Source organism: Chinchilla lanigera, unplaced genomic scaffold (genome assembly GCF_000276665.1).
Source record: "Chinchilla lanigera isolate Chin_1 unplaced genomic scaffold, ChiLan1.0 scaffold00073, whole genome shotgun sequence".
Lineage (NCBI taxonomy): Eukaryota > Metazoa > Chordata > Mammalia > Rodentia > Chinchillidae > Chinchilla > Chinchilla lanigera.
The window spans coordinates 1,129,496-1,152,464 of record NW_004955474.1 but is presented as its reverse complement, the minus strand read 5'-3'; the positions used below and the strand labels follow the sequence as shown (position 1 = coordinate 1,152,464).

The following is a 22,969-nucleotide window of genomic DNA, read 5'->3' as shown; positions in this document are numbered from 1 at the left end:
AGCTGGAGCACAACAGCTGGAGGGCAGAGCTGATGTTGCTGATGACAGAGGGCAGGTCCCAGGAGCAAGATAGCTAGAAGGCTCGCGTCTAATGGCAGGCAGCCTGGGAGCACGCCAAGCTGCTCTCTGGGGTCCTTGAGGGGCTGTGAGGAACCCTAGGGAACCCTTTCTGGGCTCCATGTGTCTGTCTTGGGCCAATGCCCTATATGCTTTTGTACACTGTAGGATTTGTAGTGTCCTTGACTCAGTTTCTGAGTGTGGTGATCCCCCAGGCACAGGGCAATTAAAAAATAAGACCTTTTCTCTACCGAAGGACAGCTGAGATAACTACTGCTGATATCTAACGGTTTATTGCAAGGAACAGTTAAAGCTTTATTTATTTATTTATTTATTTTTGATGAATTTTGCATGCTTATATCTGGTAATCTGAACTATTAATTTGAAGACAACAATATGCAATGTAACAACCATTGTTGAATTCCTACCATCTTGTTTGGTGAAGCTCTGTATGGTTTATAATATATTTTTTTTATTCTCTTTAATGGTTTGATTAATCTTGCATTCTTATGTCCGGTAATCTGACCAACTTTGATGAAGATAACAATATGTAATGTAACAACCACTGTTAATCCCTATCCTTTTGTTCTGAAACTCTGTATCATTCTTGTTGTTTTTGCTTTGTTTTTGTCTACATTGTTGGCATGTTGCTATTGTTCTTTTTTTAAAATTCTCTTTAAAATTAAAAACAAACAAACAAACAACAGGACCACAGGATCATGGATCGACTGCTTTGTTATTACTGTGAAGCATTCTGAGGATCCATTTCTTCTTTTTTTTCCAGCACCAGAGATCAAACTGCAGACCTTGCACTTGCTGGGTGGGCACTGTGCCACTGAGCTATACCCCCAGGGCCCTGAGGACCCATTTCTGAGGGCCAGTTTCTGTTTCTTTGTGTCTCGGAAAGTATCTAGGATGTATAAATGAATATCTGTTAGGATTTCTGTGACAGTCATTCCTTAGGAAAATCCCGGCAGAATGTTTTACTGCCCTGGAGGAAGATGTGGTGCTGTCACCCGCCTGAGATCCAGCAGTAGGGTGCTCGGGGCTACCTAGGCTTGCAATTGGGAGGCTGCGTCTTACACTTGCTGCTCACCTCTGGAGCTGGGGGGCAGCATCAGGACCCCAGGCACTGTCACAAAGCAGAATCTCAGGCCCGGTCAGGACCGCTGGCTCTGAATTTGCATTTTAACAAGATCCTTTAGTGATTTGCATGTTCTCTGAGGGCTGAGAGGCATTTCCATGGGAGAAAGGCAGTGGGCCTTGGAGTAGGAATGCCTGTGGCTGGAACCCAGACTGTCTCAAGCTACCTGTGCCTCCACTGCGAAGCCACTTGGTCTCTGAACTGATCTGAAAGCCATCCCGGTGGCAGAGGCACACATGAGCACTGTGACAGATGTCCTTTCCCTTTCCCTCTCAACCATCCACCAGAGAACAGGCAGAAGAATCAGGAAGGCTCCTTAGGTGTCCTTAGGAATGGTTACTTAGGATGGCATGACAGGGTAGAGAGATGATTGTTCCCTCCCTCGGCCTCAACGGAGAAAGGCATAACACATAGCAGTTTCCACTAATGGCTCTGCTGGGATGTGACAGCTCTGGTTGAGAGGCTGATCTGAGTGTGACAAGGGTGGGAAGAGAAAAACTGGCACATGGTTCAAGGAGGGCGGTTAGGAGGAACAATGATGGAGTCCACAGAGAATGGCCAGCCAAGGCTCTACAAGGGGAACCCCGAGAGCTGATGCAGGCCACTGGGCCGACAGTGGGCCTGGGAACCAGAGACGTGGGAACGGGAAGAAGGAAGTGCTCCCGCTCATCCTTCACCCCCTGCCTGTCTGGGCTCCAGGACCTTGCACATCGCCGAGCTCAGGCACCCACCACACTGCAGCATCATGGGTTGACTGCTTTGTTGTGAGAAGGAAGCATTTTGAGCATCCATTTTTGGGGGCCGCCTCCTGCTTCCTTGGGTCCTGTTTCCAAGGCATCTAGAATGTATAAATGAATACACGTTATGATTTCAGTCACAGTTTTTTCCTTAGGAAAGTCCTTGCGGGACATGACAGAGGAAACATGGAGGGTCTTGGTGAGCAGGTGAAGCCCTGTTGGCTTCTGCTCCTGAGGAGCCCTGGGCTTCCTGCCCCTCGTCTTCTTGCATGGCGTGTTTCCAGCACAGAGAAGGCACGAGAGGGAAAACCGTGAAGGTGTTAGCGTTTCCATGGGACAAGTTCTTCTTTGCTAATGGCTGCATCAGAGCCTATGACTTCCCAAGTAATCACCTGCCTGGTTTCTACAAGACCAGAAGGCCAGGAGAGAATGATTGTGCTTTTTCTTTTTAACCAAATGGCCTCCTGCCAGCCCTCTAGAGTGGTCCATGAGGTCGGTGCCCAGGACGCCCAAGGATTTACTGAACTCGGATGGGCGAAGCATGAAACAGACTGATGGGAGACACATGAAACCCGGCCTGTACACACCTGATGGGAGAGAAAAAGAAGAGGCTGTGGACTGAAGAGCCAGTGTATTCCAGGCCTTCTCACAAGGGGGCACGGAAGGCTTCAGACCTGTGTCCCTGAGGAGGGGCTGGCTAATTTCCAGGAGGGGATGAGGTGCTCTCAGGATGGCCCCTGAGCCCCAGGACCTGGGATTCATTGCCCTGGGGGATGATCTATCCTAGAAAGGTAAGAGTATTTCCTGATGCTCCATTTTGGCTCTGGAGCTGCTCCAGCAGCTCAGCACGACCACTGCAGCCCGGGTCTCCTCACAGGCGGGGAAATAACACGGGTTTGGGGCGTGGTGGTGGGTGTGGCCCTTCTGAATGGAAGCGAATACATTAAAGGAAATCCTGCTCTTACTCTCCGCCACCCCTCCTAGCAAGTCTTTTCCTTCTCTCCTTCTCCTTTTCTCTCTCTTCCTCCCTCCCATGCCCCCATCCTCTACGTGCAGTCCTGGCTTTCTCAAGAACGCACGTCTCTCATCGGAGGCCAACAGAGAGATGGGGACCTGGGGTCCTTGGTGGGTGCTTGAGGTGATGGGTTGTGGAGTGGCCATGACCCTGCATGTAGCAGGCTAAGTGCTGGGCGTGGCTTTTGACCCCTGTACTGTTTTCTCCCCTCACATGCCATTTCCCGTTTGGTGAAGAAGGGACAGGCAGGCTGGGCTGGGTGGGAGAGGGAAGAACTGCAGGGAGGAGTGCTTGGAAGCTCACGTTCCGGGTGAGCTGGTCTCCCTCTGTTCTTTTTTCTTTCTTCTCTTTTTCTATTACTCATTTGTCTGTTTTACATTTTTTTACATGGTAGAAGCATCACGCAGCTCAGTAGCTCCTGTTCCTCTCTAGTCCCCGGGTTTTGCTTGTGTTTGGTAGAAGGTTTGAGTCACTGCCATAAAAAGCATCACAGCCGGGTGAGATGCTGACCAGGGACAGAAGAACCTGTGGTGGCTGTGGGCAAGAGATGTGGTCTCCTGGCTAAGGGCATTTAGGTCATTGCTGTCTTGTTTCTTTGCATGTAGGTACACGTGTGCGAGTGTGTATGTGTGCGCGCGTGTGTGCACGTATGCAGGTATGATGACCAGCTCTTCTTCTGTTTTCCTTCACCACTCTCTACCCACTGCCAAGCAAGCTAAAGTGCTAACCCCTTCACATTTCACCAGAGGAGGACTCCTCTGAGCTGGAAGAAGAATGCACGATCCCAGAGACACAGGCACAGCTGGGATGAGTGCTTCTCTTTTCAAGGAGAAGGCACATGTGTCTCTAGCTGTGTGAGGGACGAGTGCATCGTGATGGGGGTGCCCTGCCTCTCTGACTGACTTTTGGGAAGTTCTAATCCAGCCTAAGAGGTGGACTGTGATGGCTTGTTTTTAGGGCAGTGCTTAAAATCCTCCGCAATGCAGAGAAGCCAGGAGCAACATTTCCTGGGACCCTCCCCACCCCTTGCTGTGTGGCTCTGGCCTGAGTTCATCCTGAAGAGCTTCTCAGATGAGATAGTGAAATGGAATAGGCAAAGTCAGGCTTCTCCGGAAGGTGCCATCCCAGGTGTGGGGATCATTGTGGCTTTCCGGGAGCTCCTAGGACACACAGGCTTTGCTGCTGCAGCTTGAGACTGTGACTGCCTCTCTGAAACCCCAGCCCTGGGGCATGTCCTTGCGGTGACTTCCCAGCCCTCCTCCTCCGCTCTTCTCCATTTGTGGCCTGTATGAAATGCTTCCGTTTGTCCTGAAATGTTACCGTGCTTCCCAGGAACACATGCAGGATGCTCTTCCTCTGTGTTTCCTGCTGGGTGCGGGGTGCGGGGTGCGGGGTGCGGGGTGCGGAGTGCAGGGTGCAGGGTGCAGGGTGCAGGGTGCAGGGTGCAGCGAGCATTCATCTCACACTTCTTGTCCTCACCTGGCTGTGACTGACTTGACTTGCAGCACTGTGCCCGGTGTCCACTGCTGTGAATTCTGTGCACATGGCCAGGGGGACATGCTCAGCAGGGGACAAGATTGATGTGGAAGGTGTCCTGACAGTTGCATTGTGCACCTGGCACAGGGTGAGTGAGCCTGGCGATCCTCAGCTGCAGTGCTGGGGACCTACAGACTTGGGCTGCAATGTTTAGCCATGGATAGGGCTTGAGACGGACTGAATGAGGGCTGCTGGGTTGTCCCCTGTGCCGGCTGGCTTCCTATCACTGTCATGAAATGCCCAGGATCATCGCCTTCTAAGGCAGAAGGTTTACCCTGCCCAGGGTCAGTTGGCCCTGGTGCCCTGGGCCCGTGGCGAGGCCAGTCATCATGGCAGGTGCAGGACAGAGCACATAGCTCACCTCATGGCCAGATGGGATGGAAGGAAAGGAGGGACTAGGGTTCCTGTGACTTGGATGCCTTCCACTGCTTCCTGAGAGTGCCACCCTGGGCCCAGGGGACACGTGAGACCCAACTACACCATCAGTACCATTTGTCCCCTCCCGTTGTGAGGCACAGGCAGGGTGGAAAAGAAACCTGTCCACAGCACGTAGAGCAGGGCCTTGGGGAGGTGACTGGGATTAGACAAGGGCAGGATGGAGCCCCGGGCCGGAACACAGGTGGCGTTACCAGGGGAGACCACACACACGCATGCGCACACACACTCCCTGTCTCTGGCCCCGGGGACGCCCATGCTGCCTGGCACTCTCAGTAAGAGACGTCACCAGACGTAGCTCTGCGTCCCATTTCTCTGGAACTAGGAGCCAAGTAAACCTCCATTCTCCATCACCCCAGCTGCAGTTGTCTCAAGGGCAGAAAAACAGACTCACCGCATGAACCTAGGGCTGCTGCGTCTGCTAGGCTGTCGGCTCCAGGCCCTGCCCCTGGGAAGAGCCTGAGCACTGTACCTGCCAGCACTGCTTCCAGGTGCTGTCATGGCGCTCAGTGTGGCCAGGACGGGCCTCTTCCACAGGAGGACGCAGTTGGTAGCGGGGTCTGGCCTCCTCAGCCTGTAGCTGCCCCCTGCACCCTGCGGAAGTGAGTAACATCTCACTGTAGGGATATCAAGCCTCCCGGAGTGTGTGGCGCTGTACCTCGCTCATAAGTGCTCCGTGAGAAGGCACTATGGCATCACTACCCACAGGAAGCCACGCTGGCCCAGTGCCAGCTTCAGGGTGACAGCAGCAAGGTAACTGTGTCTGAGGGAGCATGAGCCCGGGCACAGGTGGGGCTTGGGATGGCCTTTGCCATGGTGAGACGTCCCCTGTTAGCAGGATGGGGACAGGCCCTTGGGGAGAAAGAGACTACGGGCTCTGGTGACCCATGGCGCTGGTTTAAGCCCCACCTCTGCCACTCTACACTAGTATAGATTTTATTTCATGCAGTCTAGAGGACACGGACCTGGGCCGAGGGGATTCTGTATGTGGATGCCTGACTTTACTATCCCAGAGCCTCAGTTTCTCCGCCTGTGAAGTGGAGCGAGTGTGCTGACCTGGAAAGTGGATGCAGAAAATGCCCACGGCACGTACTTTTCCTGATAAATATTAGATTTGTTTACTTTTTATGGAAAATGCTGAGGATTTTGGTTAGGATAGAAACTGCGTCCATGTGTGGCTTAATGGGTGACTCGTGCTTTGGTGCTGTAAGTACCGAGTGTCCTGGGTGTTCTGAAGATGAGACCCTCACAGGGAGGTGCTCACACCTCTCACAGGACTCTTCCAGCACGATCAGTGCCTGTGGCTGCACCCAGGTCCTTTGCTTGTCACGTCCGCTGAGTGCAGGGGTCGGTGTGAGGGTCTTCCAAGGCTTTTCACCTGTAAGAGAGAGGGTGTGGGTGTGTCTGCCCCTACCCACCAGTGACCACAGGAGACTGGTCACCTTAATCTTTTTGTTTCACTTTCTAGTTGTTTTTACCACTGGAAGTTTTGTGGCAGCTGTGAGGTGAGCCAGTTTTTCAGTGCAAGGGTTACTCCTGATCCCTGCTTTCTGCCACAGATAAACAATGCTTGCTAGCTATTGTGAGTGATACTGCATTTCAGGAGCTTAAAAGATTGCAGATAGGTTATTAAATACTTGATACCAAGTACGTTCTGAAGTTGAAAAGCTATAATATAGGAAAAATATTGATTCTGACCTAAGACTTTATAGTATGTTGACTTTTATGACATATACACATATATATCTGTATCTATATATGTGTATTAGTTTTTATTTATTTTTTGTGGTTCTGGGGATTGAACTGAAGACCTTTGCACTGAGCTACAACTCTATCCCCCTATTTATTTATTTATTATCTTCAGACAGGATCTTGCTAAGTCACTAAACTGCTCATGCTGGGCTTTAATTTGTGATCCTGCTGCCTCAGCCTCCCAGAGTTCTCAAATCATAGGTGTCTGCCACCACACCCAACTACATTATGCATTCTTATGAAGCTTTTTCTTTCTGTGCCCATTTAAAGTGCTTCCTGGCCAATTCCACTATGGAAAACTTGGAAGAAAGGGGTCTTTCGTTGCTTTTGTGCCCACAAAAAGTCCTCAAGAAATAACAAAATATGTTAGTCAGCTTTCTGTTGCTGCAACAAAATACTCGGGACAACTTTTAAGGAGGAAAGGTTGCTCTGACTCATGGTTTCCGAGGGTTCTGTTCATGGCCAGTTGGTCCTTGATCTTGGGTCTGTGGAACACAGTGGTTAATAGAAGCAGCAACTCACTTCAGGGTAGCTCAGAGCAGAGAGTGGGAAATGGAAGAGGTCCAGTTCCAGTATGTCCTTCAAGATCACAGCCCAGTGACCTAAATTCTCCCAAGGGTTCTACCACCTCCACACATGGGTCTTGGGGAGATACTCAGCTCTCAGCGCCAGGCAGTCCTTGACAAGCCTCCTTTTTTGCTCTGTCCTTACTTTCTATCTTCTTTCCCAGTCAAGCCTTTTTGCTGTGTTACTGGAGGCCAGGGAATTAACTCTCTAAATCTGACCTAGGTGTACATCCACCCCCCAGATCAACAACTTCTAGCTTGCAGGTGGCCCCGTCCTCCCAAGGAGCAAGATGATGGGATTTGCCCTTGCTATTTTCTTCCAAACCAGTGTAGTATTGTGTTAGCTTGTGGGGTTGAAATTCTGTTTGGAATGCGTAAAACTGCCTGCTACTTAGCTGTTGGATAAAGATGGAATACTGAATTTAATTTTTTGAAGGAGAGTAGAGTATCACAGGTACTGTTAATGCCACCATGCCTTCCTGAGCCTCGACTGTGGACCTAACTCATTCAATCTAAGTGTTTGTTCCTACACCCGCTTTATCAGGCACACAGAATATTAGAGAGTAAAATCACTGCTGGATACATTTCTTCAGTGCTGGCATTCTTTAGTTCTGTTTCAAGATCAGAGAGACCTTCCTGCCCTGCAGAAAAGTATTATTTATTGATGTGGTATAAATTTTCTTTAAGAACAAGTCAGAGCTACTTAACATGAGTGGTTTATCAAGGGAGCATCTTGAATAACAAAACACACCAACCTGAGAATCACGCCATCCAGACACACAGCCTTTAACAACTTTAATTGGTACAGTTACAGCTGGTATGCAACATGTCCTACAACAATGATAGACACAACGACATCACATGTCAGAGAAGTTGCCTGTCTCTTTTCCTCTTTCCATGATGTCAGCCAGCTTCCCCTAAGAAAGAAACTTGGCAAGGAACTCTTGCTTAGCACTATTATCTTTACTATTATTTTCTGGTGCTTCTTAGACCGGAGCTGAAATGGTACATTCATTTGCCCTACAAAAGGTTAAAGGCAAAGAAGGTGAATGAACGTGCAAATTAGCATCTGGCCCGACTGCAAAATTCATTTCCCAGATGCAAGGGATGGAACCATGCACCCTTGCAAGCAAGATGAAGGGCGAACCGGTAACATCAGACCACAGTCCACTACAGAAGGAACCCAGAGGACCTCAGGGTGGTGTAGGCCAGCGCTTTCCAGTGTGTCATCCTGGCCTCTTGTGTCCCAACTCGTCCCCTGTCCTTTCAGCAGGAGATGGACACCACCTCCGGGACCCCAGGCACAGTGAACCTCACCGCTGGTCGGCTTCGCTGGGGCAGTTCCGAGCAGTCACAGCTGTCTGATGTGGCTGGGACACCACTGGAGTTTCGTAGAATAAGTAAAGACAACACCCAAGTATCACAGCAAACAAGAAACTGATCACTTATATACCATTGCAATACTTCAAGTGTCTATAAATGTGTCTCTCCAGAAACCGGAAACACCATAGACATGATTTCACGAGTCCTCATGGCACCTCTGTGAGGTAGGAGGGGGCGCGGTCAGTGTGACAGCGTTGACCTCCTCAGAAATGCAGACACAGGTGGGTGGGGGCAGGCAGGAGAGCTCTGCAGGGCCCTGGGGAGAGAAAACTCAGCTGACTTCTGCTCTGTGCTCACGCGTGAGGGACAGGAAGGCGGCTGCTTGCTTCCCTCCAGCGCCAACACCTGCCCAGGTGGGTGTGGCTGTCAGAGGCATTGCAGCTTCCCTCAGGTGGATGGGACAGGTTCTCCTTGGTGAGCTGTTGGCATCTATTTCAAGGGTGCGCACACGCATATGTGTGTGTTTTGAGTGACATTTGTAGAATACACTTGCTAAGATCCATTGGCTGATTCCAATGCTGAAAAAATACATTTGGCAAAATAAGGCTGCATCATAAGTATTTAATACTAACCAACAAGACAGGTGCAGCTGAAGTTTTATGGCAGGCCCTCACCTTACTGAGCACCCCAAGTGAGGCCCAGATCCCTCTCTTTGCCACCAGCCCTGAAAGTGAATTAGAGCAACAAACTAGCCCTGCGCTGTCTCCATAGCAGCCCTTGGTAAGGAAAGGTATTCACCCCACTGGGGCTCTCAACAGGCGAGGGGTCCTGGGAGAGACCGTCCTGGGACCAGGGACACAGGACAGAGGCAGCCGTCCCAACGTGCCCTTCTCCAAAGGCATCCCTGGGTGTTGTGTCCAGATGTTTTGGGCTGAGAGAGGAGGACAAAACCTCACGGAAGGCCCTGTATTTACTGATTTGCCCTTTGGCAGGTGGAAAGCCCTGCGGAGGGAGCGAGACAGGGGGCGTGACAGCTCTCCCAGCCCAGCACAGCCAGGGTGCACCTAGGCATGCTTGGCTATGTTTCTGGGATGGTCCATGCTGAGCTAATTCCTGCCAGCTCCTTCCTCCTTGCCCTCTCTGGCTGTGGGGACCTCTGGTGAACTCCCCTTGGACCCAAGGGGCTTAGGAAAAATCATTGTCGGTGGGCAGGACACAGGTTAAGGGGAGGGGCGCTGCTCCTGATTTCTGATGCCAGGGTCATTTCCAAAACAGAGCCATGGGGTGAGGCCACACCGAGACAACTAGACTGATGCAGTTCCACATTCTTGGTGACACTGTGGGACACGTCACGTTTTAAAGTGTGTTTTCTACTCTGTGAAATCAGGATGCGAGATGCCGGTTGCTGATACAGAGCAGGATACAGGTGGAGTCTTGAAATAAAGTCCTTCAGAAACACAGAGGCTTAAAGGGGCATCCATGCGTGCCGGGAAACAACCCATCAGCCAGCAAACTAAGACAGAAACTTGACACATTGCTTCATTTTGTTAAAAATAAAAGAGGTGGTTAATCCGAGAGTTGTTCTGTCCCGGGCACTGCAGCGAATTGGGGTTCTCAGTCTCAGCACTTTTGAGGCTTTGGGCTGGGTAATGCCTGGCACCAGATATTTTCGCAGGCACAGTAGGCTATGTAGCAGAGTGCAGGCCTCTGTCCACGCTGGCACCCCAATTCGTGCCCACCCATAATCCCACCAAATGTTTTTAGATGTCCCCGAGGTGGGGTGGCAAAAAATCACCTCTTGGTTGAGAATGGCTGAAATAAATGGATTGGGGCTGGGGATTTAGCTCAGTGGCACAACGCCTGCCTGGCAAGTGCAACGTCATGAGTTCGATTCCCGGTACCGGAAACAAAAAAACCCCAAAAACCAAAAAAACAAAAAGAAATAAATGGATGCCCTCAAAGATGCAATGATTTCTCGATATCTGTTGTGCAAGATTTTAGTGACAGGTCCCCAGGGTGTTCACTTATCAAAGGGGAGAACGGGCAAGGAAAGTGTGTGGGAGAGTCAACGGACTGTGCGTGGTGCCTGTTTCCTGCAGATACACTAGTGCCTCTTTTTTATTTCTTAAAGCAGTTTACAACCATTTCCTGACGGGCGGTAAGGCGGTGAATCAGTTGCTCTGTGGGTGTAACGCAAGTTGTTCGGGCTCCTCCAGACAGCTGATCCGCCTCACCTCTTTCCTTCTACACCTCTCCTCCTCCGGGTCATAAAACACAACCCCTTGAGGGAAGCTTGGGGGCTGGGATCCCGCGTGCACCTGAGAGGCCCGGCAGCGAGAACAGGTACAGGCAGGCCGACACCTGACAGCCACCTGCTGCACTGCCCTGGCCTGCTGCCCCTGCAGGTCCACATCATGTCATTAATTAGGCAGCTAAGGAGCAGCTGTGGGCTCTAGGGCGGCACAGGCTCCTGTCAGATACAACTAGTAAAGAGATTACAAAGGAGTCCCAGGGAGCCCTGCTTCCTCACAGCAGAGGGAGAGCCTCCCGGGACTTACTTCCTTGCTCTCTCTGATCCTAATGCCATTTCCTATACAGAAGTTTAAGAAAAAACCAAAATGTTCCCCTGAAATTAGTTAACTCCCAACAAAACCCCCAAACCCTCTCCCCGGTCCTTGTTGCAGTGGGTGTGGGACGGGTACGGGTGCCGGAGCCGCACCGCGGAGGTCTGGCCCTCTCAGCGCCAACCCAGCCTCTCTCACTTGGAGATCAGGGTTCTTTCACACTAAAAAGGGGATGTGGTGGCAGCCAGAGGAGAGAGAGGCAAACGATAACAACCATACCAAGGAAACAGGGCTTCAGATTGTCGTTCAGTGCGCGTCAGGTACTTGATATTAATCTACTGGGTAAGCACTTATAAATAGAGAGCAGTCCTTCCACGCCGGGCCGCCTTCCTCTGTTAGGAGTCGTCGTACAGAGGGTTGTTGTAGTTTCCCCAGGACCCGTAGTCGTGGTCATCCAAGAGCCTTCCGTAAGAGGAGTGCCTAGGAGGAAGGAGACGCAGGGGGTCACACACAGCTGCCACCTGAGCCCAGCCCACACCCTGCGGCCCAAACCCGGGGGCTGGTGGGCCCTTGAGAGGAAGGAAGGCTCTCCCAGGGAGACAGCCCTGAGCCACAGGCCCACCAACCCCGAGACGAGAGGCCACCTCCCAGCACCTGAAGTCACGGGCCCCCCACCTGGGCCCGATGGGCACTTTCTGTGGACCTCAGCTGGGTCCCTGTCTCTTCCTCCTCCAGAGTCGGAAGGTGGGTAGGGGCGTTACCACGGCTGTCCAGGGGGAAGGACCCGGATGGAAGCAGCGTTCCTTTGATAGAGGCTTTAATTGCCCTGAGGTACCACTGACACAGCCACAGCCATCGGTGCCTTCTCTGCCCCTCGGCACTTAGGCTGAGTCACACAACGTACAAAGGGCTTCTACACTCAGTCTGCAGTTGATCTCACGATAAAGCCCACAGACACGTCGTAGTTTAGCCTATTTTCCTCTGGAGAGGAACATGGGGCTTGGAGATGTCAGCGGACATGTCTACGGCCACCCCACGGAGGTGTACATCCAATCCCCGCCTCCTGTGTCTAAACCCTGGGCTCAGAGTTCGGGTCCTAGGGTCTAAGTAGCACCTCAGTTCAGCCTGGGTCACAGGCTCAGGGGCATTTTCAGGAGCTGTCACACACTTCTTACTTCTATCAGAAACCCCAAGTCAGATGGCTATTTCTCTTCTAGTCAGTCTCTGACTGCTTTTCATCTCACACACAGTGAAAGCCAAAGTCATTACAATGGCTTGAAAAGATTCAGAGCATCTGGCCTGGCTAGTGTTTTGAGCAGATCAGCTACAATTTAAGGGCTCCTTTCCTTCCTTCCCAGGCCCACACACATATACCCTTGCCCCAGGGCCTTTGCACTTCCCATTCTCGGAGCTGGTCACCTTCTAACACAGTGTACACTTCATGCATTTGCTTTGCTAGTGCCTCTTCCCTGACCACACAATGTGCTTCAGTGTACACTATTTGCCTCTTCTGTTGATTCTTGGCTCCATTTGGTACCTAAGAGAATATCTGACACACAGTAAGTCCTCAGTAAATGTTTGTGGAAGAAATCGTAATGAAAAAAATACAACCTGAATTCCCTCAAAATTGAATCAGTCCACAAGGTGGGAGCTCCCTGGGGATGGATCCAGCCATTTCAAGACCAAAATTAAAGGCAGAATTGGAGGAATATGGCAAAACGAGCCCCTGGCATTCCTGGGGTTCATGTTAGGTATGAATAAGTGTATCTTCCACTGGAAATCATGCGTGCTGGCTAGGTTCACTGCAGAGAAACATGCTTACTGCCTGTTCTCGAAAGATATGAAAATTAGACAAAAGGAAAACACTGTACAATCCTCAGGACACAAAATGCATTGGCTGTACTTTCATCTCTTGCTAAAATAATTGCCCTTGCTCTTGTGAACCTTATTCACATCAGCCAGACATTGGCAAAGACAATATTTGCAAAGGGCCAGCCCCCTCACTTGTGCTCCTTTCAAACTCTGAGCCCTGGGAATTCCGACTTCAGTCCTGGAAGCTGACTCAGGAGAGCCAGTCCGTGCTCTTGAAGAGGGACCTGTTCATTTCTGTACACGTGAGAAGAACAGGGCCCTCCAGAAGCAGCCCAGGCACGCTGCTGCTTCTTCAATCTGCAGGGCCAGGAGGGGTTGTGTCAGTCGACAAAGTCTCCAGCATTGTATGGCCCAGGGTCCCCTCAGCTTGAGATCCCCAGTGCCGAGCAAATCCTGTAGTGGGATGGTTGAGAAGTGGAACCCACAGAATGAACATGTAAAATCCTGGCCATTTCAACCCTGCAGCCTGCCCGCAATGCAGCATGACTTCCTGCTACAAACCTGGCAGACATCGACTTCATAAACACGCACCTTTATGGAAGGGACAGAACCCCCCACTTCTCTAAGGTAATTTAGCTTCTCCAGCCATTTTTGTCTCTATCATAGAATTCTAGTCCCATAAAATGTCGGCTGCCAAGAGATGCATATCCTGGCTATGCTGAATATTTTTTTTGACTCCCTGTGCCTTCATCTATAAAATGGAAAATTAAAGAAACATATATATTAGGGTTGTTGGGAAGATTGGATGAAGCAATGCATATGAAAGTGGTTAGCACATAGTAAATGCATAAGTGTTGGCCAAGGTTGCTTCTCAGGTTTTATTATACTGAAACTTATATAAGCACATGTTAAATCTGCAGGCAGTAAAAAACGGCACTGAATGAATAGCAAACCTCCCACTGAGGAGCTGCTGAAATTAGGTCCCAGCATAGTTATAAGACCTGTTTCTTATATTACTGTATTTGAATTTTATAAATTATTGTGCCAAAGCGGGGTCAGAGAATTACAAGTCTTCTGTCTGTTTACTGCCTGTGGTTATTTTAGGCAGAACTCTGGACAACGCTGTAAGGGGCATCGGCCGTGCAGAGGCTGATTCTGACTTTCATTTTCTTTGCCGCCCCATGTGAAGGCACAGCGAGTTGAGTAAAATACTCAATGTAGGGAAAAAGATGTAGAGAAAAAGATATGCGAAACCCAAACAGGGAATGTCCTGGGTCTGGAGAGCTCATTTCAGCACACGCGTGAGCCTCAGCTAGAGGAAGTGGGTCCAAGCCAGATCTGAATGCACCCACTGCTGTGGTACGGAGGATAATGAGCAGGCCTCACATATCTGTGATACGCAGAGGGCAGTTTGTGAGCATGTTGGCCTGTCTCTCTAGGTAGGAACGTCTTAGATCAGGGCATGAGGGAAATGGGGAACTTTTCCGGTTGGCCTTTGAGAGGCTAAAGGTAAAAACCTCCCCATCCCACTGTTAGGACAGTAGCAGCCACGACACTCAGATCGTTTTGTCGCTGTGACTCAATGCGGAGCTGGTACAGCACCGTCTGCTCCTCCTAGGGCAGCGTTATCTCATCTGATTCCATCTGAGAAGCAGTCGCACGGCTTATGTCAGGGTCACGCCGAGGTGATTTTGTTTCCTGCTTCCTGATAAGGACTGGGGTCTGCCCAGTGCAGAGGATTTTCTATTTGCGGTGCCCGGGCTCCTCTTGGATGGGAACTTCTCGGGGGAAGACTACGCTGTGGGTGTGATGGTTACTTAAACACACAGAGGGGAGCTGCTTACATCTCGTGGTGTATAAGGGCGTACAAGGGCGTACACGGTGGGGACGCCGAAGACTGGGCCCAGTTCCCGCAGTGGAGTGAAAAGACCACACGAAGGAAGGCCACAGGCCTATGCCTCCCGTTAGACCCCAGAGACAGGAAGCGAAGAGAACCGTGAAGAGGAGGAATACGTGCCCTGCGATGGCATGGCTACCCAGCGCTGAGCACAGAGCCCCTCGCTTACTCAGTGTCGCCGCAGCTTTGGGGCTGCATTTCTCCCGGGCTGTGTGGTTCATGAACTAAAAGCAGAGCTGAAAGAGCAAAGGAGGGAGTGATTTCTTCCAAGCTGTCCCCTTGCCCTGGCTTCCCCATCAGCCGCTCTCTAATAAAGACCCTGGGTTCAGTCCCCACTGCCACATGCAATGAAAGCTTCACTTCACTCCCCGTCACGCCCCGGCTGGTGACACCGGCTTAGTGACAGCTGGTGAGTGTGGGGGCATCCGTGTGAAGCCTTCCTTGCTACTGTGGAGTGGCACCCATTTTAAGGTCACTGTAACATTAACACCCAACTGTCCCTGAAGATGACTGAGGTGTATGCTTTCCTGGTGTTGAAAAAAACCCTTTTAGAAAACACCTTCTTTTCCAGGGGCCAGCGCCAGCGCCAGTGCCCATGTCCCCACCCCGTCCTCAAGTGTCCGGGGACTCCTGTCTTTTGATGGTCAGCCCTTACCCCAGGCTAAGAAGCAGGGGACAGCATGGGTGACACCTGGCTAAGGGCTGGGGAAGCAGCTGAAGGTGCACCTCTCTGCCACGGGAACCAGCGCTAGACCTTGGGGCAGCTGTCCCTGTGACGTTTTTGTTCCTACTGGCAGCTCTTCTCTCCTGATTGCCATTTCCCCTCCTGCTTCCTTTTATGTAAGGATTTCTCGGAAGTTTACCATCTAAAGACCCTACCTGAGACCTGGGGAACACCTCAGCCAGTGAGACAGACCAAGTCCCTGGGGGCAGCAGGCGGACACTCCGGTAGGGCGGACGTGACATAAGTTAGAAATACCCACATGGCGGTGGCAGAGAGTGGGACGGGGACAACAGCGAGGGAGGTGGGGCAGGAATTCCAGCGGGGAGGCAGGGAGGGTAACCAGACAGAGACTGAGGGGTGAGGGATGAGCCTGGGGGACCCGAGAGGCTGCCTGCAGCCGGGGCAGCATGGACGCAGGCCCCTCTGAGGGAGCAAGCAATGCATGTGTGTGGGAGCTACGGGACCATTACTTTAAAAAATGAACTTATATTGGAATGATGATTTTAGACTTTCAGAAAAGTTGCAAAAGAATGAAGAGCTGCCATGCAGCCTTCCTGCATTAAGGGCGCTTGATGTACTTTAAGCTGCGCTGAATGTTAGCATCCTACGTAATCATGGTGCTTTGGTTAAAGCCCAGACGTCGACACGAAGGGCCATGATTTTGAGGCTGAGAGGACTGCGGGCACAAGAGGTCATGCATTTGCCCCTAGTGACTGCGATGAGTGGCTGAGAATCAGAATTCGGGGCCTGCCGGCTGCACCTGTCCTATTCCCCAAAACCCCAGTGAGGGACAGATTTCCGTACACCATCTGCAAAATCCTCTTCCTAGTGTCTGGGCTTTAAAAAATGTGATTGCTTTCATGCATATCTTTAAATAATCACCTTTCATGTGAAGGGCAGACAGATGCATTCAATGCATTTGTCACAACTGTCTACAGACACCGCCTGCCACAGACACTGGCCACAAAAGGCGACGCCTGTCACACGGCCCTTGGAGAGTGAGCCCAGTGCTACCACGGCCGTGAGCATCTGTGTGGCTGACGGAAGCCCATGGCTGCCTTGCCCAAACCAGTGCCTCCTCATTGGGTGTAAGTACTGCTTGTAAGTACTTGTAAGTTGAGGTGTAAGTACCCCGACTCTGGGCCCTGCACCCTTCTGTCATCCAGAATGTGCCTGCAGAGCAGCGGTGACTTGGGCAGTGCCAGGGCCTGTGAGCAGATCCAGCGAAGGACACAGGCAGAGGGCGGGGTGACTCCATGTGGGGATTAGGGGAGATAAGGAGGGATGTGGAGCCAGGAGCACAGTGCGGAGGAGGAGGGGAGAGAGAGGAGGCCCCTTCTTAGCTGGATCACTTGGTATTAGCCAGGGGAATAAGGGACAGCCAGACTCCATGACAGTGTGCTCAAAATCACAGAGGTGTGACACACAGGGAAAGCCAGGGCAAAGTGTGCGACTGGGTATCTGGAGTGGGGATGAAGCTGGTCACTCCCAGTGTGGCCCTGGGGCCAGGAGCCCTGGCAGCCCCTCGGAGCCCATTAGCGGTGCAGGTGCAGGGCCTGCACTAGCCAGACCAGAACCCAGGGGCGGGGACCCAGCAAACTGTTTCTAGGAAGCTTGCCCATGGGTTCTTGTACAATGAAGCTTGAGAATCAGGTAGACAAGACCGGCAGAGCCCACCCCCCCACCGCAGACTGATCTGAAAAACAAGCCCAAGAATCACAAAGCCACCCCGGAGACAACAAATTCTAGATGCTCTTAGCCTTCATAGCTGCCTGAGCTTGCTCAGCTACCAGCTGCCCAGCCTCAGAGATTGCTGGGTAACTACCACCAGCTAGCAAAAGGAATCCAGCAGTGCAAACTGCAACCCTTGCCTGGTAAGACACCAGCAAAGACAGGTGACTGTGGCAGGACGCCCTGGAGGCTGGGCCCTGCTTTGTCTGTAAGTCAGGGTCAGGTTTATTTTCCTGACAAGAACAGCCCTGCTGTCTGTCCGGGTCTCAGCACACTAATTATAGCAGCCCCACTTCCCTGCCCTAGCAGATAGGGTCTCTCACCACCGTGATCATCTCCTGGCTGAAGAGATAAACAAAACAGAGCTGCTGATCTCATCCCTAATTAAAGACACCCTCCACAAGAGGCAGACAGGGCCTGAGCTTTCTCCTAGTGTTGCAAACAAGCCCTGAGATCAGTACTTCCCCAGGACGGTTTTGTTTTATCAGTGTCTAACACGAGTGCAACTTCACGGGCACCTCAGATCAGCTCCCCCGAGACTGCCAAGGGGCACACCGAAGCCTGAGAGCCAGACAGTGATTCGAAAATGATTGGACTTGCCCTCCTCCTTCTTTTTCTCCTCTCTGTGAATCCCTGATGGCATCCCCGGAGGCTACTCCAACCTCACAGCTCCCTGTCTGCAGCTCCCTTGTCACAAAACTCCAGGGCCGAAACACAGTTCCGACAGCAATGACCACATCCAGCTGACCTTCCATTTCCTGCACCGCGCACAAGGACAGAGTGTGTGCTCATCCACGTGGTGACCTTCAGTTAGGTGTTGCGATGATTGCAAATGGGGAAACTGAGGTAGAATGCTGGAGCCACTGCCCCCAGGTGTCTCTTTAGCCACAGTGCTGCCGTCAGGCGGGGCACCCTGCACTTACTGAAGCACAGTCCCTTAAATGACCTTGGAGGAAGGGTGTAGTCAGCTCTATTTTTGCAGATGGAAGAAATCAAAGATAAGGGAGATTAGAATTTGCCCAAGGCCAGCTCGGTAGCAGGAGGAAAGGCCAGTCCTGTGCTGAGCTTGGCTATGGAGCTCGCCTCCCTCTCCACATCGATTGCTGCTGGTTAAGACAGGTGGATACCAGGAGGGCCCTGGGAGGGCAGCTCAGGGCAGCTCCCGTTATAAGCCACATGTTAAATGGCCCAAGTAATGAACTGATGCAGGTCTCCTGGCAGCTGACATTGTGTCCTTACGGGGTCCCTGTGAGGAAAGCAGATGGCTAAGGGTTTAGGAAGCCTTTGGAGGAAATAGGGTTTGGGCAAAAGCTGAGAGATTGTCCCTGTGTTCTTGGGGACCGGGCCTGGCCGATGCTGTAGCCTGTGGTTGTGGGCCAGAGGGTCATGACGCCTACGAGCTATGACGTCAGTCTTCACAGGTTCAGCCAAGTGAGCTCCAAGTCCCCGGACAAGAAGACTCCTGTTACTGTTCTCAGAAATCCAGGATGACAGAAGAACAAACTTTCAGCCAAGGCAAAGCCTACACACTCTCTCTCTCTCACACACACACACAGACACACACACAGACACACACACGTCAATTAGCCAACTGTATGTTCGATGAATGAGCCCAGGGGCTTTCTGACAATCTGGTGAAGTAACCCTTGAAGGGGCTTCAGCATAGCCTCAGGTTTCATGAGAACCATTAACCACCTTCTGTTACCGTTTTGGCAAAAGAACTAACGAGGGGCAGAAAGGGGCTTTCCTTGGGGGGGTTTCTAAGACGCTGGGATCAGCTTCAGTCTACAGCGCCAAATGCAAGTAGCTTTGCAGAAGAGAGCAACCTTGCTTTTATGTCACCGTAAAGCTTTCTGTGTTCAGGAGCGAGAGCCTGCCTGGTGGAGGGAAACAATGATTAATTCATTCTAATCATTCACTAAGTTAATCTGGTGTTAAAGATTGGGGAAATGGAGTTAAAAACAAAACTTTATACTATTTTAATCGGCACTCAGTAGAAATTGCAATGATCCCTGTGGTGGCTGGGGTGGGTCCTATCACTCACACGGTCCCTGCGCCCAGGGGGTGCCCGGCACGCGGCTGATGCCAACGCCTGTCTGCCCGTCAGTCCAGCTCTCCGAGGCTCTGTCCCCAGAGTACCTTATAATCTACCGCTGTGAGAAGAGTGATGCTGGGGACAGTGCATGTTAATCCTCCAGCTGTGCTCCCAGGAGTGAGGATGACTGCCCTTACCTTACAGGCGGGGAGTGAGGGCTGGTGACTTGCCCTGTCGCCCCAGGTCACATGGCTGAGACAGGGCGGGGCTGGGTTCAGACTAAAGTCTCCCTGAAGATGGCCTGCTTAGCACCAGTGTGGTCTAAGAAGGTAAATTTGAATTCTTGCCTAAAGTCAAGAGAGTCTTTTAGGTTAGTTCAGCATCTTTTTAGGGGGGAAGGGCGGAAGTAAGATTTTGGGGACATAGCTCAGGAACTCACCGCTGGCAATTCCAAAAGGACTGTACAGTTTATCAATTTATAAATAAGTTCATTTTTTTTTTTTGAGCCCCAGAACGTATTTTTTGACAGAGACTTTGTTGGAATTGGGAATGAGGTTCCCAGACTAGTTCATAAAGGCCAATTGAACTCATAATTAAAGTGCAAGGTATCTGCCACGATAAACTAGTAATTATTCCAGATGGGAAAAAGCACCATTTAGTAAGATGTAATTTATAAAATTGCTTGGTGTTCAAAGAAACACCGATTAATGAAGGTGAGGTTTTTTTAGAGTCTGAAGGAAGCTTGTGGATGTTTTTATAAAGCTTTTGGATATTGGTTTTGAGGGGCATTTTGTTCCAATTTCTCTCTGAAATTGGCCGTCTTCTTCGCGGTGTCTGGGAGGAGGTGATGTCCAGGGCTCTCTGACTTGCTGGTCACCATCACGGGGCACGTTAATGCACAGTGAGGACTGAGACAGGGAAGGAGGGGAGCTCCCTGTGGGCGGGGAGACAGGATAGGGCCACAGAGGAGGTGAAATTACATGGCCACAGGTGGGACCTGGGCTCTGGGGCGTGTGGCTCCCCAGGTCACCAGGAGAGCCCGGCATGGAGCCTTAGATCTGGAGTCCTGACCCAGCTTCATTCTCCTTCATCATTCTAGCACCATATGGCTTTTTTTGGTACTAGGAATCGAACTCAGGACCTTACGATTGCCAGGCAGGCACTGTGCTACTGAGCTACACCCCCAGCCCTCCCTCTATCTCAGCAGCGTGCCACGCATTCAAGCGCCTGTCTCTGGCCTGGTCCAGTTCAGACCAGCCACTCCTGTCCAGCATGGAGTACGCCAGCCACATCAACCGTTGGACAGTGTCTATGAGGGCTAAGGCATGTCTGGAGAAACAAGTCCAGCTGGTGTGGTGGTACACATTTTTCATCCCTGGAGGCTGAGGCAGGAGGATCAGAAATCCAACCTGGCATCTTAAGGACACAGTAAAACCTTGTCTTAAAGTAATAAATAAAAAAGGGCTGGGGATACAGCTCAGAGCAGATTAAACCCCTTCCAGGGTTTAATTCTCAGTACCACAAGAAACAGGCTCTCAGCCAAACATCTCTCGCCCTGCAGCCCCGCCAAAGGAAATCCTCTGTTTGCATGAAGAGTGGGTCTCACCTGATCTTCAGATACGCAGCGACTCCAAACACCAGCACAACTACGGCGATGACTGTCACCGTGATGGCAGCGACGCTGCCTGTGGAGAAGGACATAGTTAGTGACTCGCAGGGCACAGTACCCCTCCTGCCTGCCCCTTCTTTCCTGAGGGAGGAAAAAGTCACTGACTGCCAGTCATTGTGACGAAGTCACAACTGGAACAAGCCGCAGATCTGTGTGCTGCTGCTAGCACATTCTTATGGCAGGGGACGTTTGGCAAAGGGTCACTATTGTTCCAGAATTTACTGAGATCCCCTGGTTCACCTGGCACCCAGTGGGCCCACAGCCGCCTTGGGATCCCTTTTGAAGAATGACACCAGGCTTGCACAGCTGATACCGGCAGAGATCATTGCTTCTGAGTCTCCCGGTATCCTCTTTTCTTCTTATAGGCTCTGGCTCATCTTCCAATCACTCGTGAGGTATTTTGGAGACAGGATGTCCTAGTCAGGGGTCACCCCAAGGTAACGTGGTAGGTTTCCTAACGAACCAGAGTCACACAGCTATCTTGCGAGTGTCCACTCTATTTAAAAGGGTCCCTTTGGTGGGAGATGGGCTAGTCTGAATGACGCCTCCACATTGAATCATTTAAAAACAAATTCCTTCTTGGGAAGTGTATGCAGCTTTCACCCTTAAATGACACATCTGGTTTTATAGGGAATATGGTCAAGCCTGGAGTGAAAAGTAAGGCTACCTCTAGTAGGTTACACTGTTTGTTTTAATAACCAGATGTAATTACAAAGTAACATGACAGTTTTATTCTGTAGCTTGAAATCTGGTTCAACTATTAATAGGCAGTTAAAAACAAAACAAAACAAATCCTCTGAGCAGGCAGCATCATAAGAATAACCACACTGCCTCTGAATACCACTCGGGAGCACAACACTCTTTTTGTGTGAGTTCTGGGCTAATGATTTTATATATATATATATATATATATATATATATATATCTTCCAGCTTTATTCTGCTCAGAAATGCAAGAGTCAATTGGGCTCTTGTCCCTTGTTACTGTAGGTGACTTTTGGCACTGACGGCGGTGTTAGGGAAATGATTTACTGCTTCAGCACATGAACGAGTCTTCTCAGACACACAGGGAAGGGGGCACAGAGGGAGCTGGAGGTGTGGACTCATGTGTGGTCCAACCAGGAGTAGCAGTGCGACCATGAGCTCTTCACCCAAGCTGCCAACTCCTGTGTTTCTCACTGCAGAGACGGGGGAACAAGGACGGTCTACGTGCTTGTCTCACATGACTTCAAGGAGATTAAATGAGATGATGTGAGCATGAGTCTACAGAAACCTCAAATCCATGAGCCGGGACCTATGTCCACCTCTCCTGTACTGGGTCTCACAGGTGATGAAACTTTCCTAGATTTAAATTTTTTGGAGACTAATTATTTGGAGATTATTTTGCCATCTGTCCTTTTATTTGTCCCCACCAACACGGATGGCTTTTGTTTTTTGTTCTTTTCGTTATCCCCTCCACCAGAAGAATTAGAGCCTAGCTAAGAAGCAAAGCTACTTACTGTTTGTAACTCCGGGAGAGCCCTGGGGGAGCGACGGCTACCCCAGGCACCATGCTCCTGTGCCGTCCTTTCTAAGAGAGCCAGGGGGCACCGCTGCCGACGTGAGGACACAGACCAGTGCTCATGTCCCTATGGAGACCCGCCACACTCAGCTACATCCACACTTGCACATACACACACACACACACACACACACACAGCCATTCGTTTGCCCCTGGGGTGCTTTGGAGTCCGATTAGTGTAATTATTGGTTTAATTTCTCTTTTCACTACGCAGAGAAGAAATGATGGCTCCGAGGACTGGAATGTGTGGATGGGTCAAGCAGAGACAGTCAGAGCTTAGACCCTCCTGGGGAAGCCTCTCTTCCTGCTCTGAAAGGCGGCTTTTAGCTTCTTGGCCTCCAAGCTGTGCTGAAATTAGAACAACTCAGAGTTCACCCAGGCCTCAGAACAGCTCTCCCAAAGAGCTGGTGGA

The 22,969-nt window shown here is 51.0% G+C and overlaps 1 protein-coding gene and 1 long non-coding RNA gene across 2 annotated transcripts in view; both read right to left on the bottom strand.

Moving 5' to 3' along the window:
• Positions 1 to 774: 774 nt before the first annotated feature.
• LOC102008216 lies at positions 775 to 6,655 on the bottom strand. Its single transcript, XR_001230733.1, has 3 exons — positions 6,139 to 6,655; positions 5,319 to 5,518; positions 775 to 2,039 (listed from the first exon to the last, which is right to left on the bottom strand). It is a non-coding gene; the product is annotated as an uncharacterized LOC102008216 (long non-coding RNA).
• Positions 6,656 to 8,004: 1,349 nt separating this feature from the next.
• The window catches only part of Parm1 (prostate androgen-regulated mucin-like protein 1), a 78,703-nt gene continuing 63,738 nt past the window's right edge, over positions 8,005 to 22,969 (bottom strand). Inside the window, exons 3-4 of the mRNA XM_005401315.2 lie at positions 20,935 to 21,013; positions 8,005 to 11,609 (exon numbers count right to left, since the gene is read on the bottom strand). Coding sequence (XP_005401372.1) covers positions 11,525 to 11,609; positions 20,935 to 21,013 — 164 coding nt within the window. The 3' untranslated portion in view covers positions 8,005 to 11,524. The remainder of the gene's footprint in view (positions 11,610 to 20,934; positions 21,014 to 22,969) is intronic.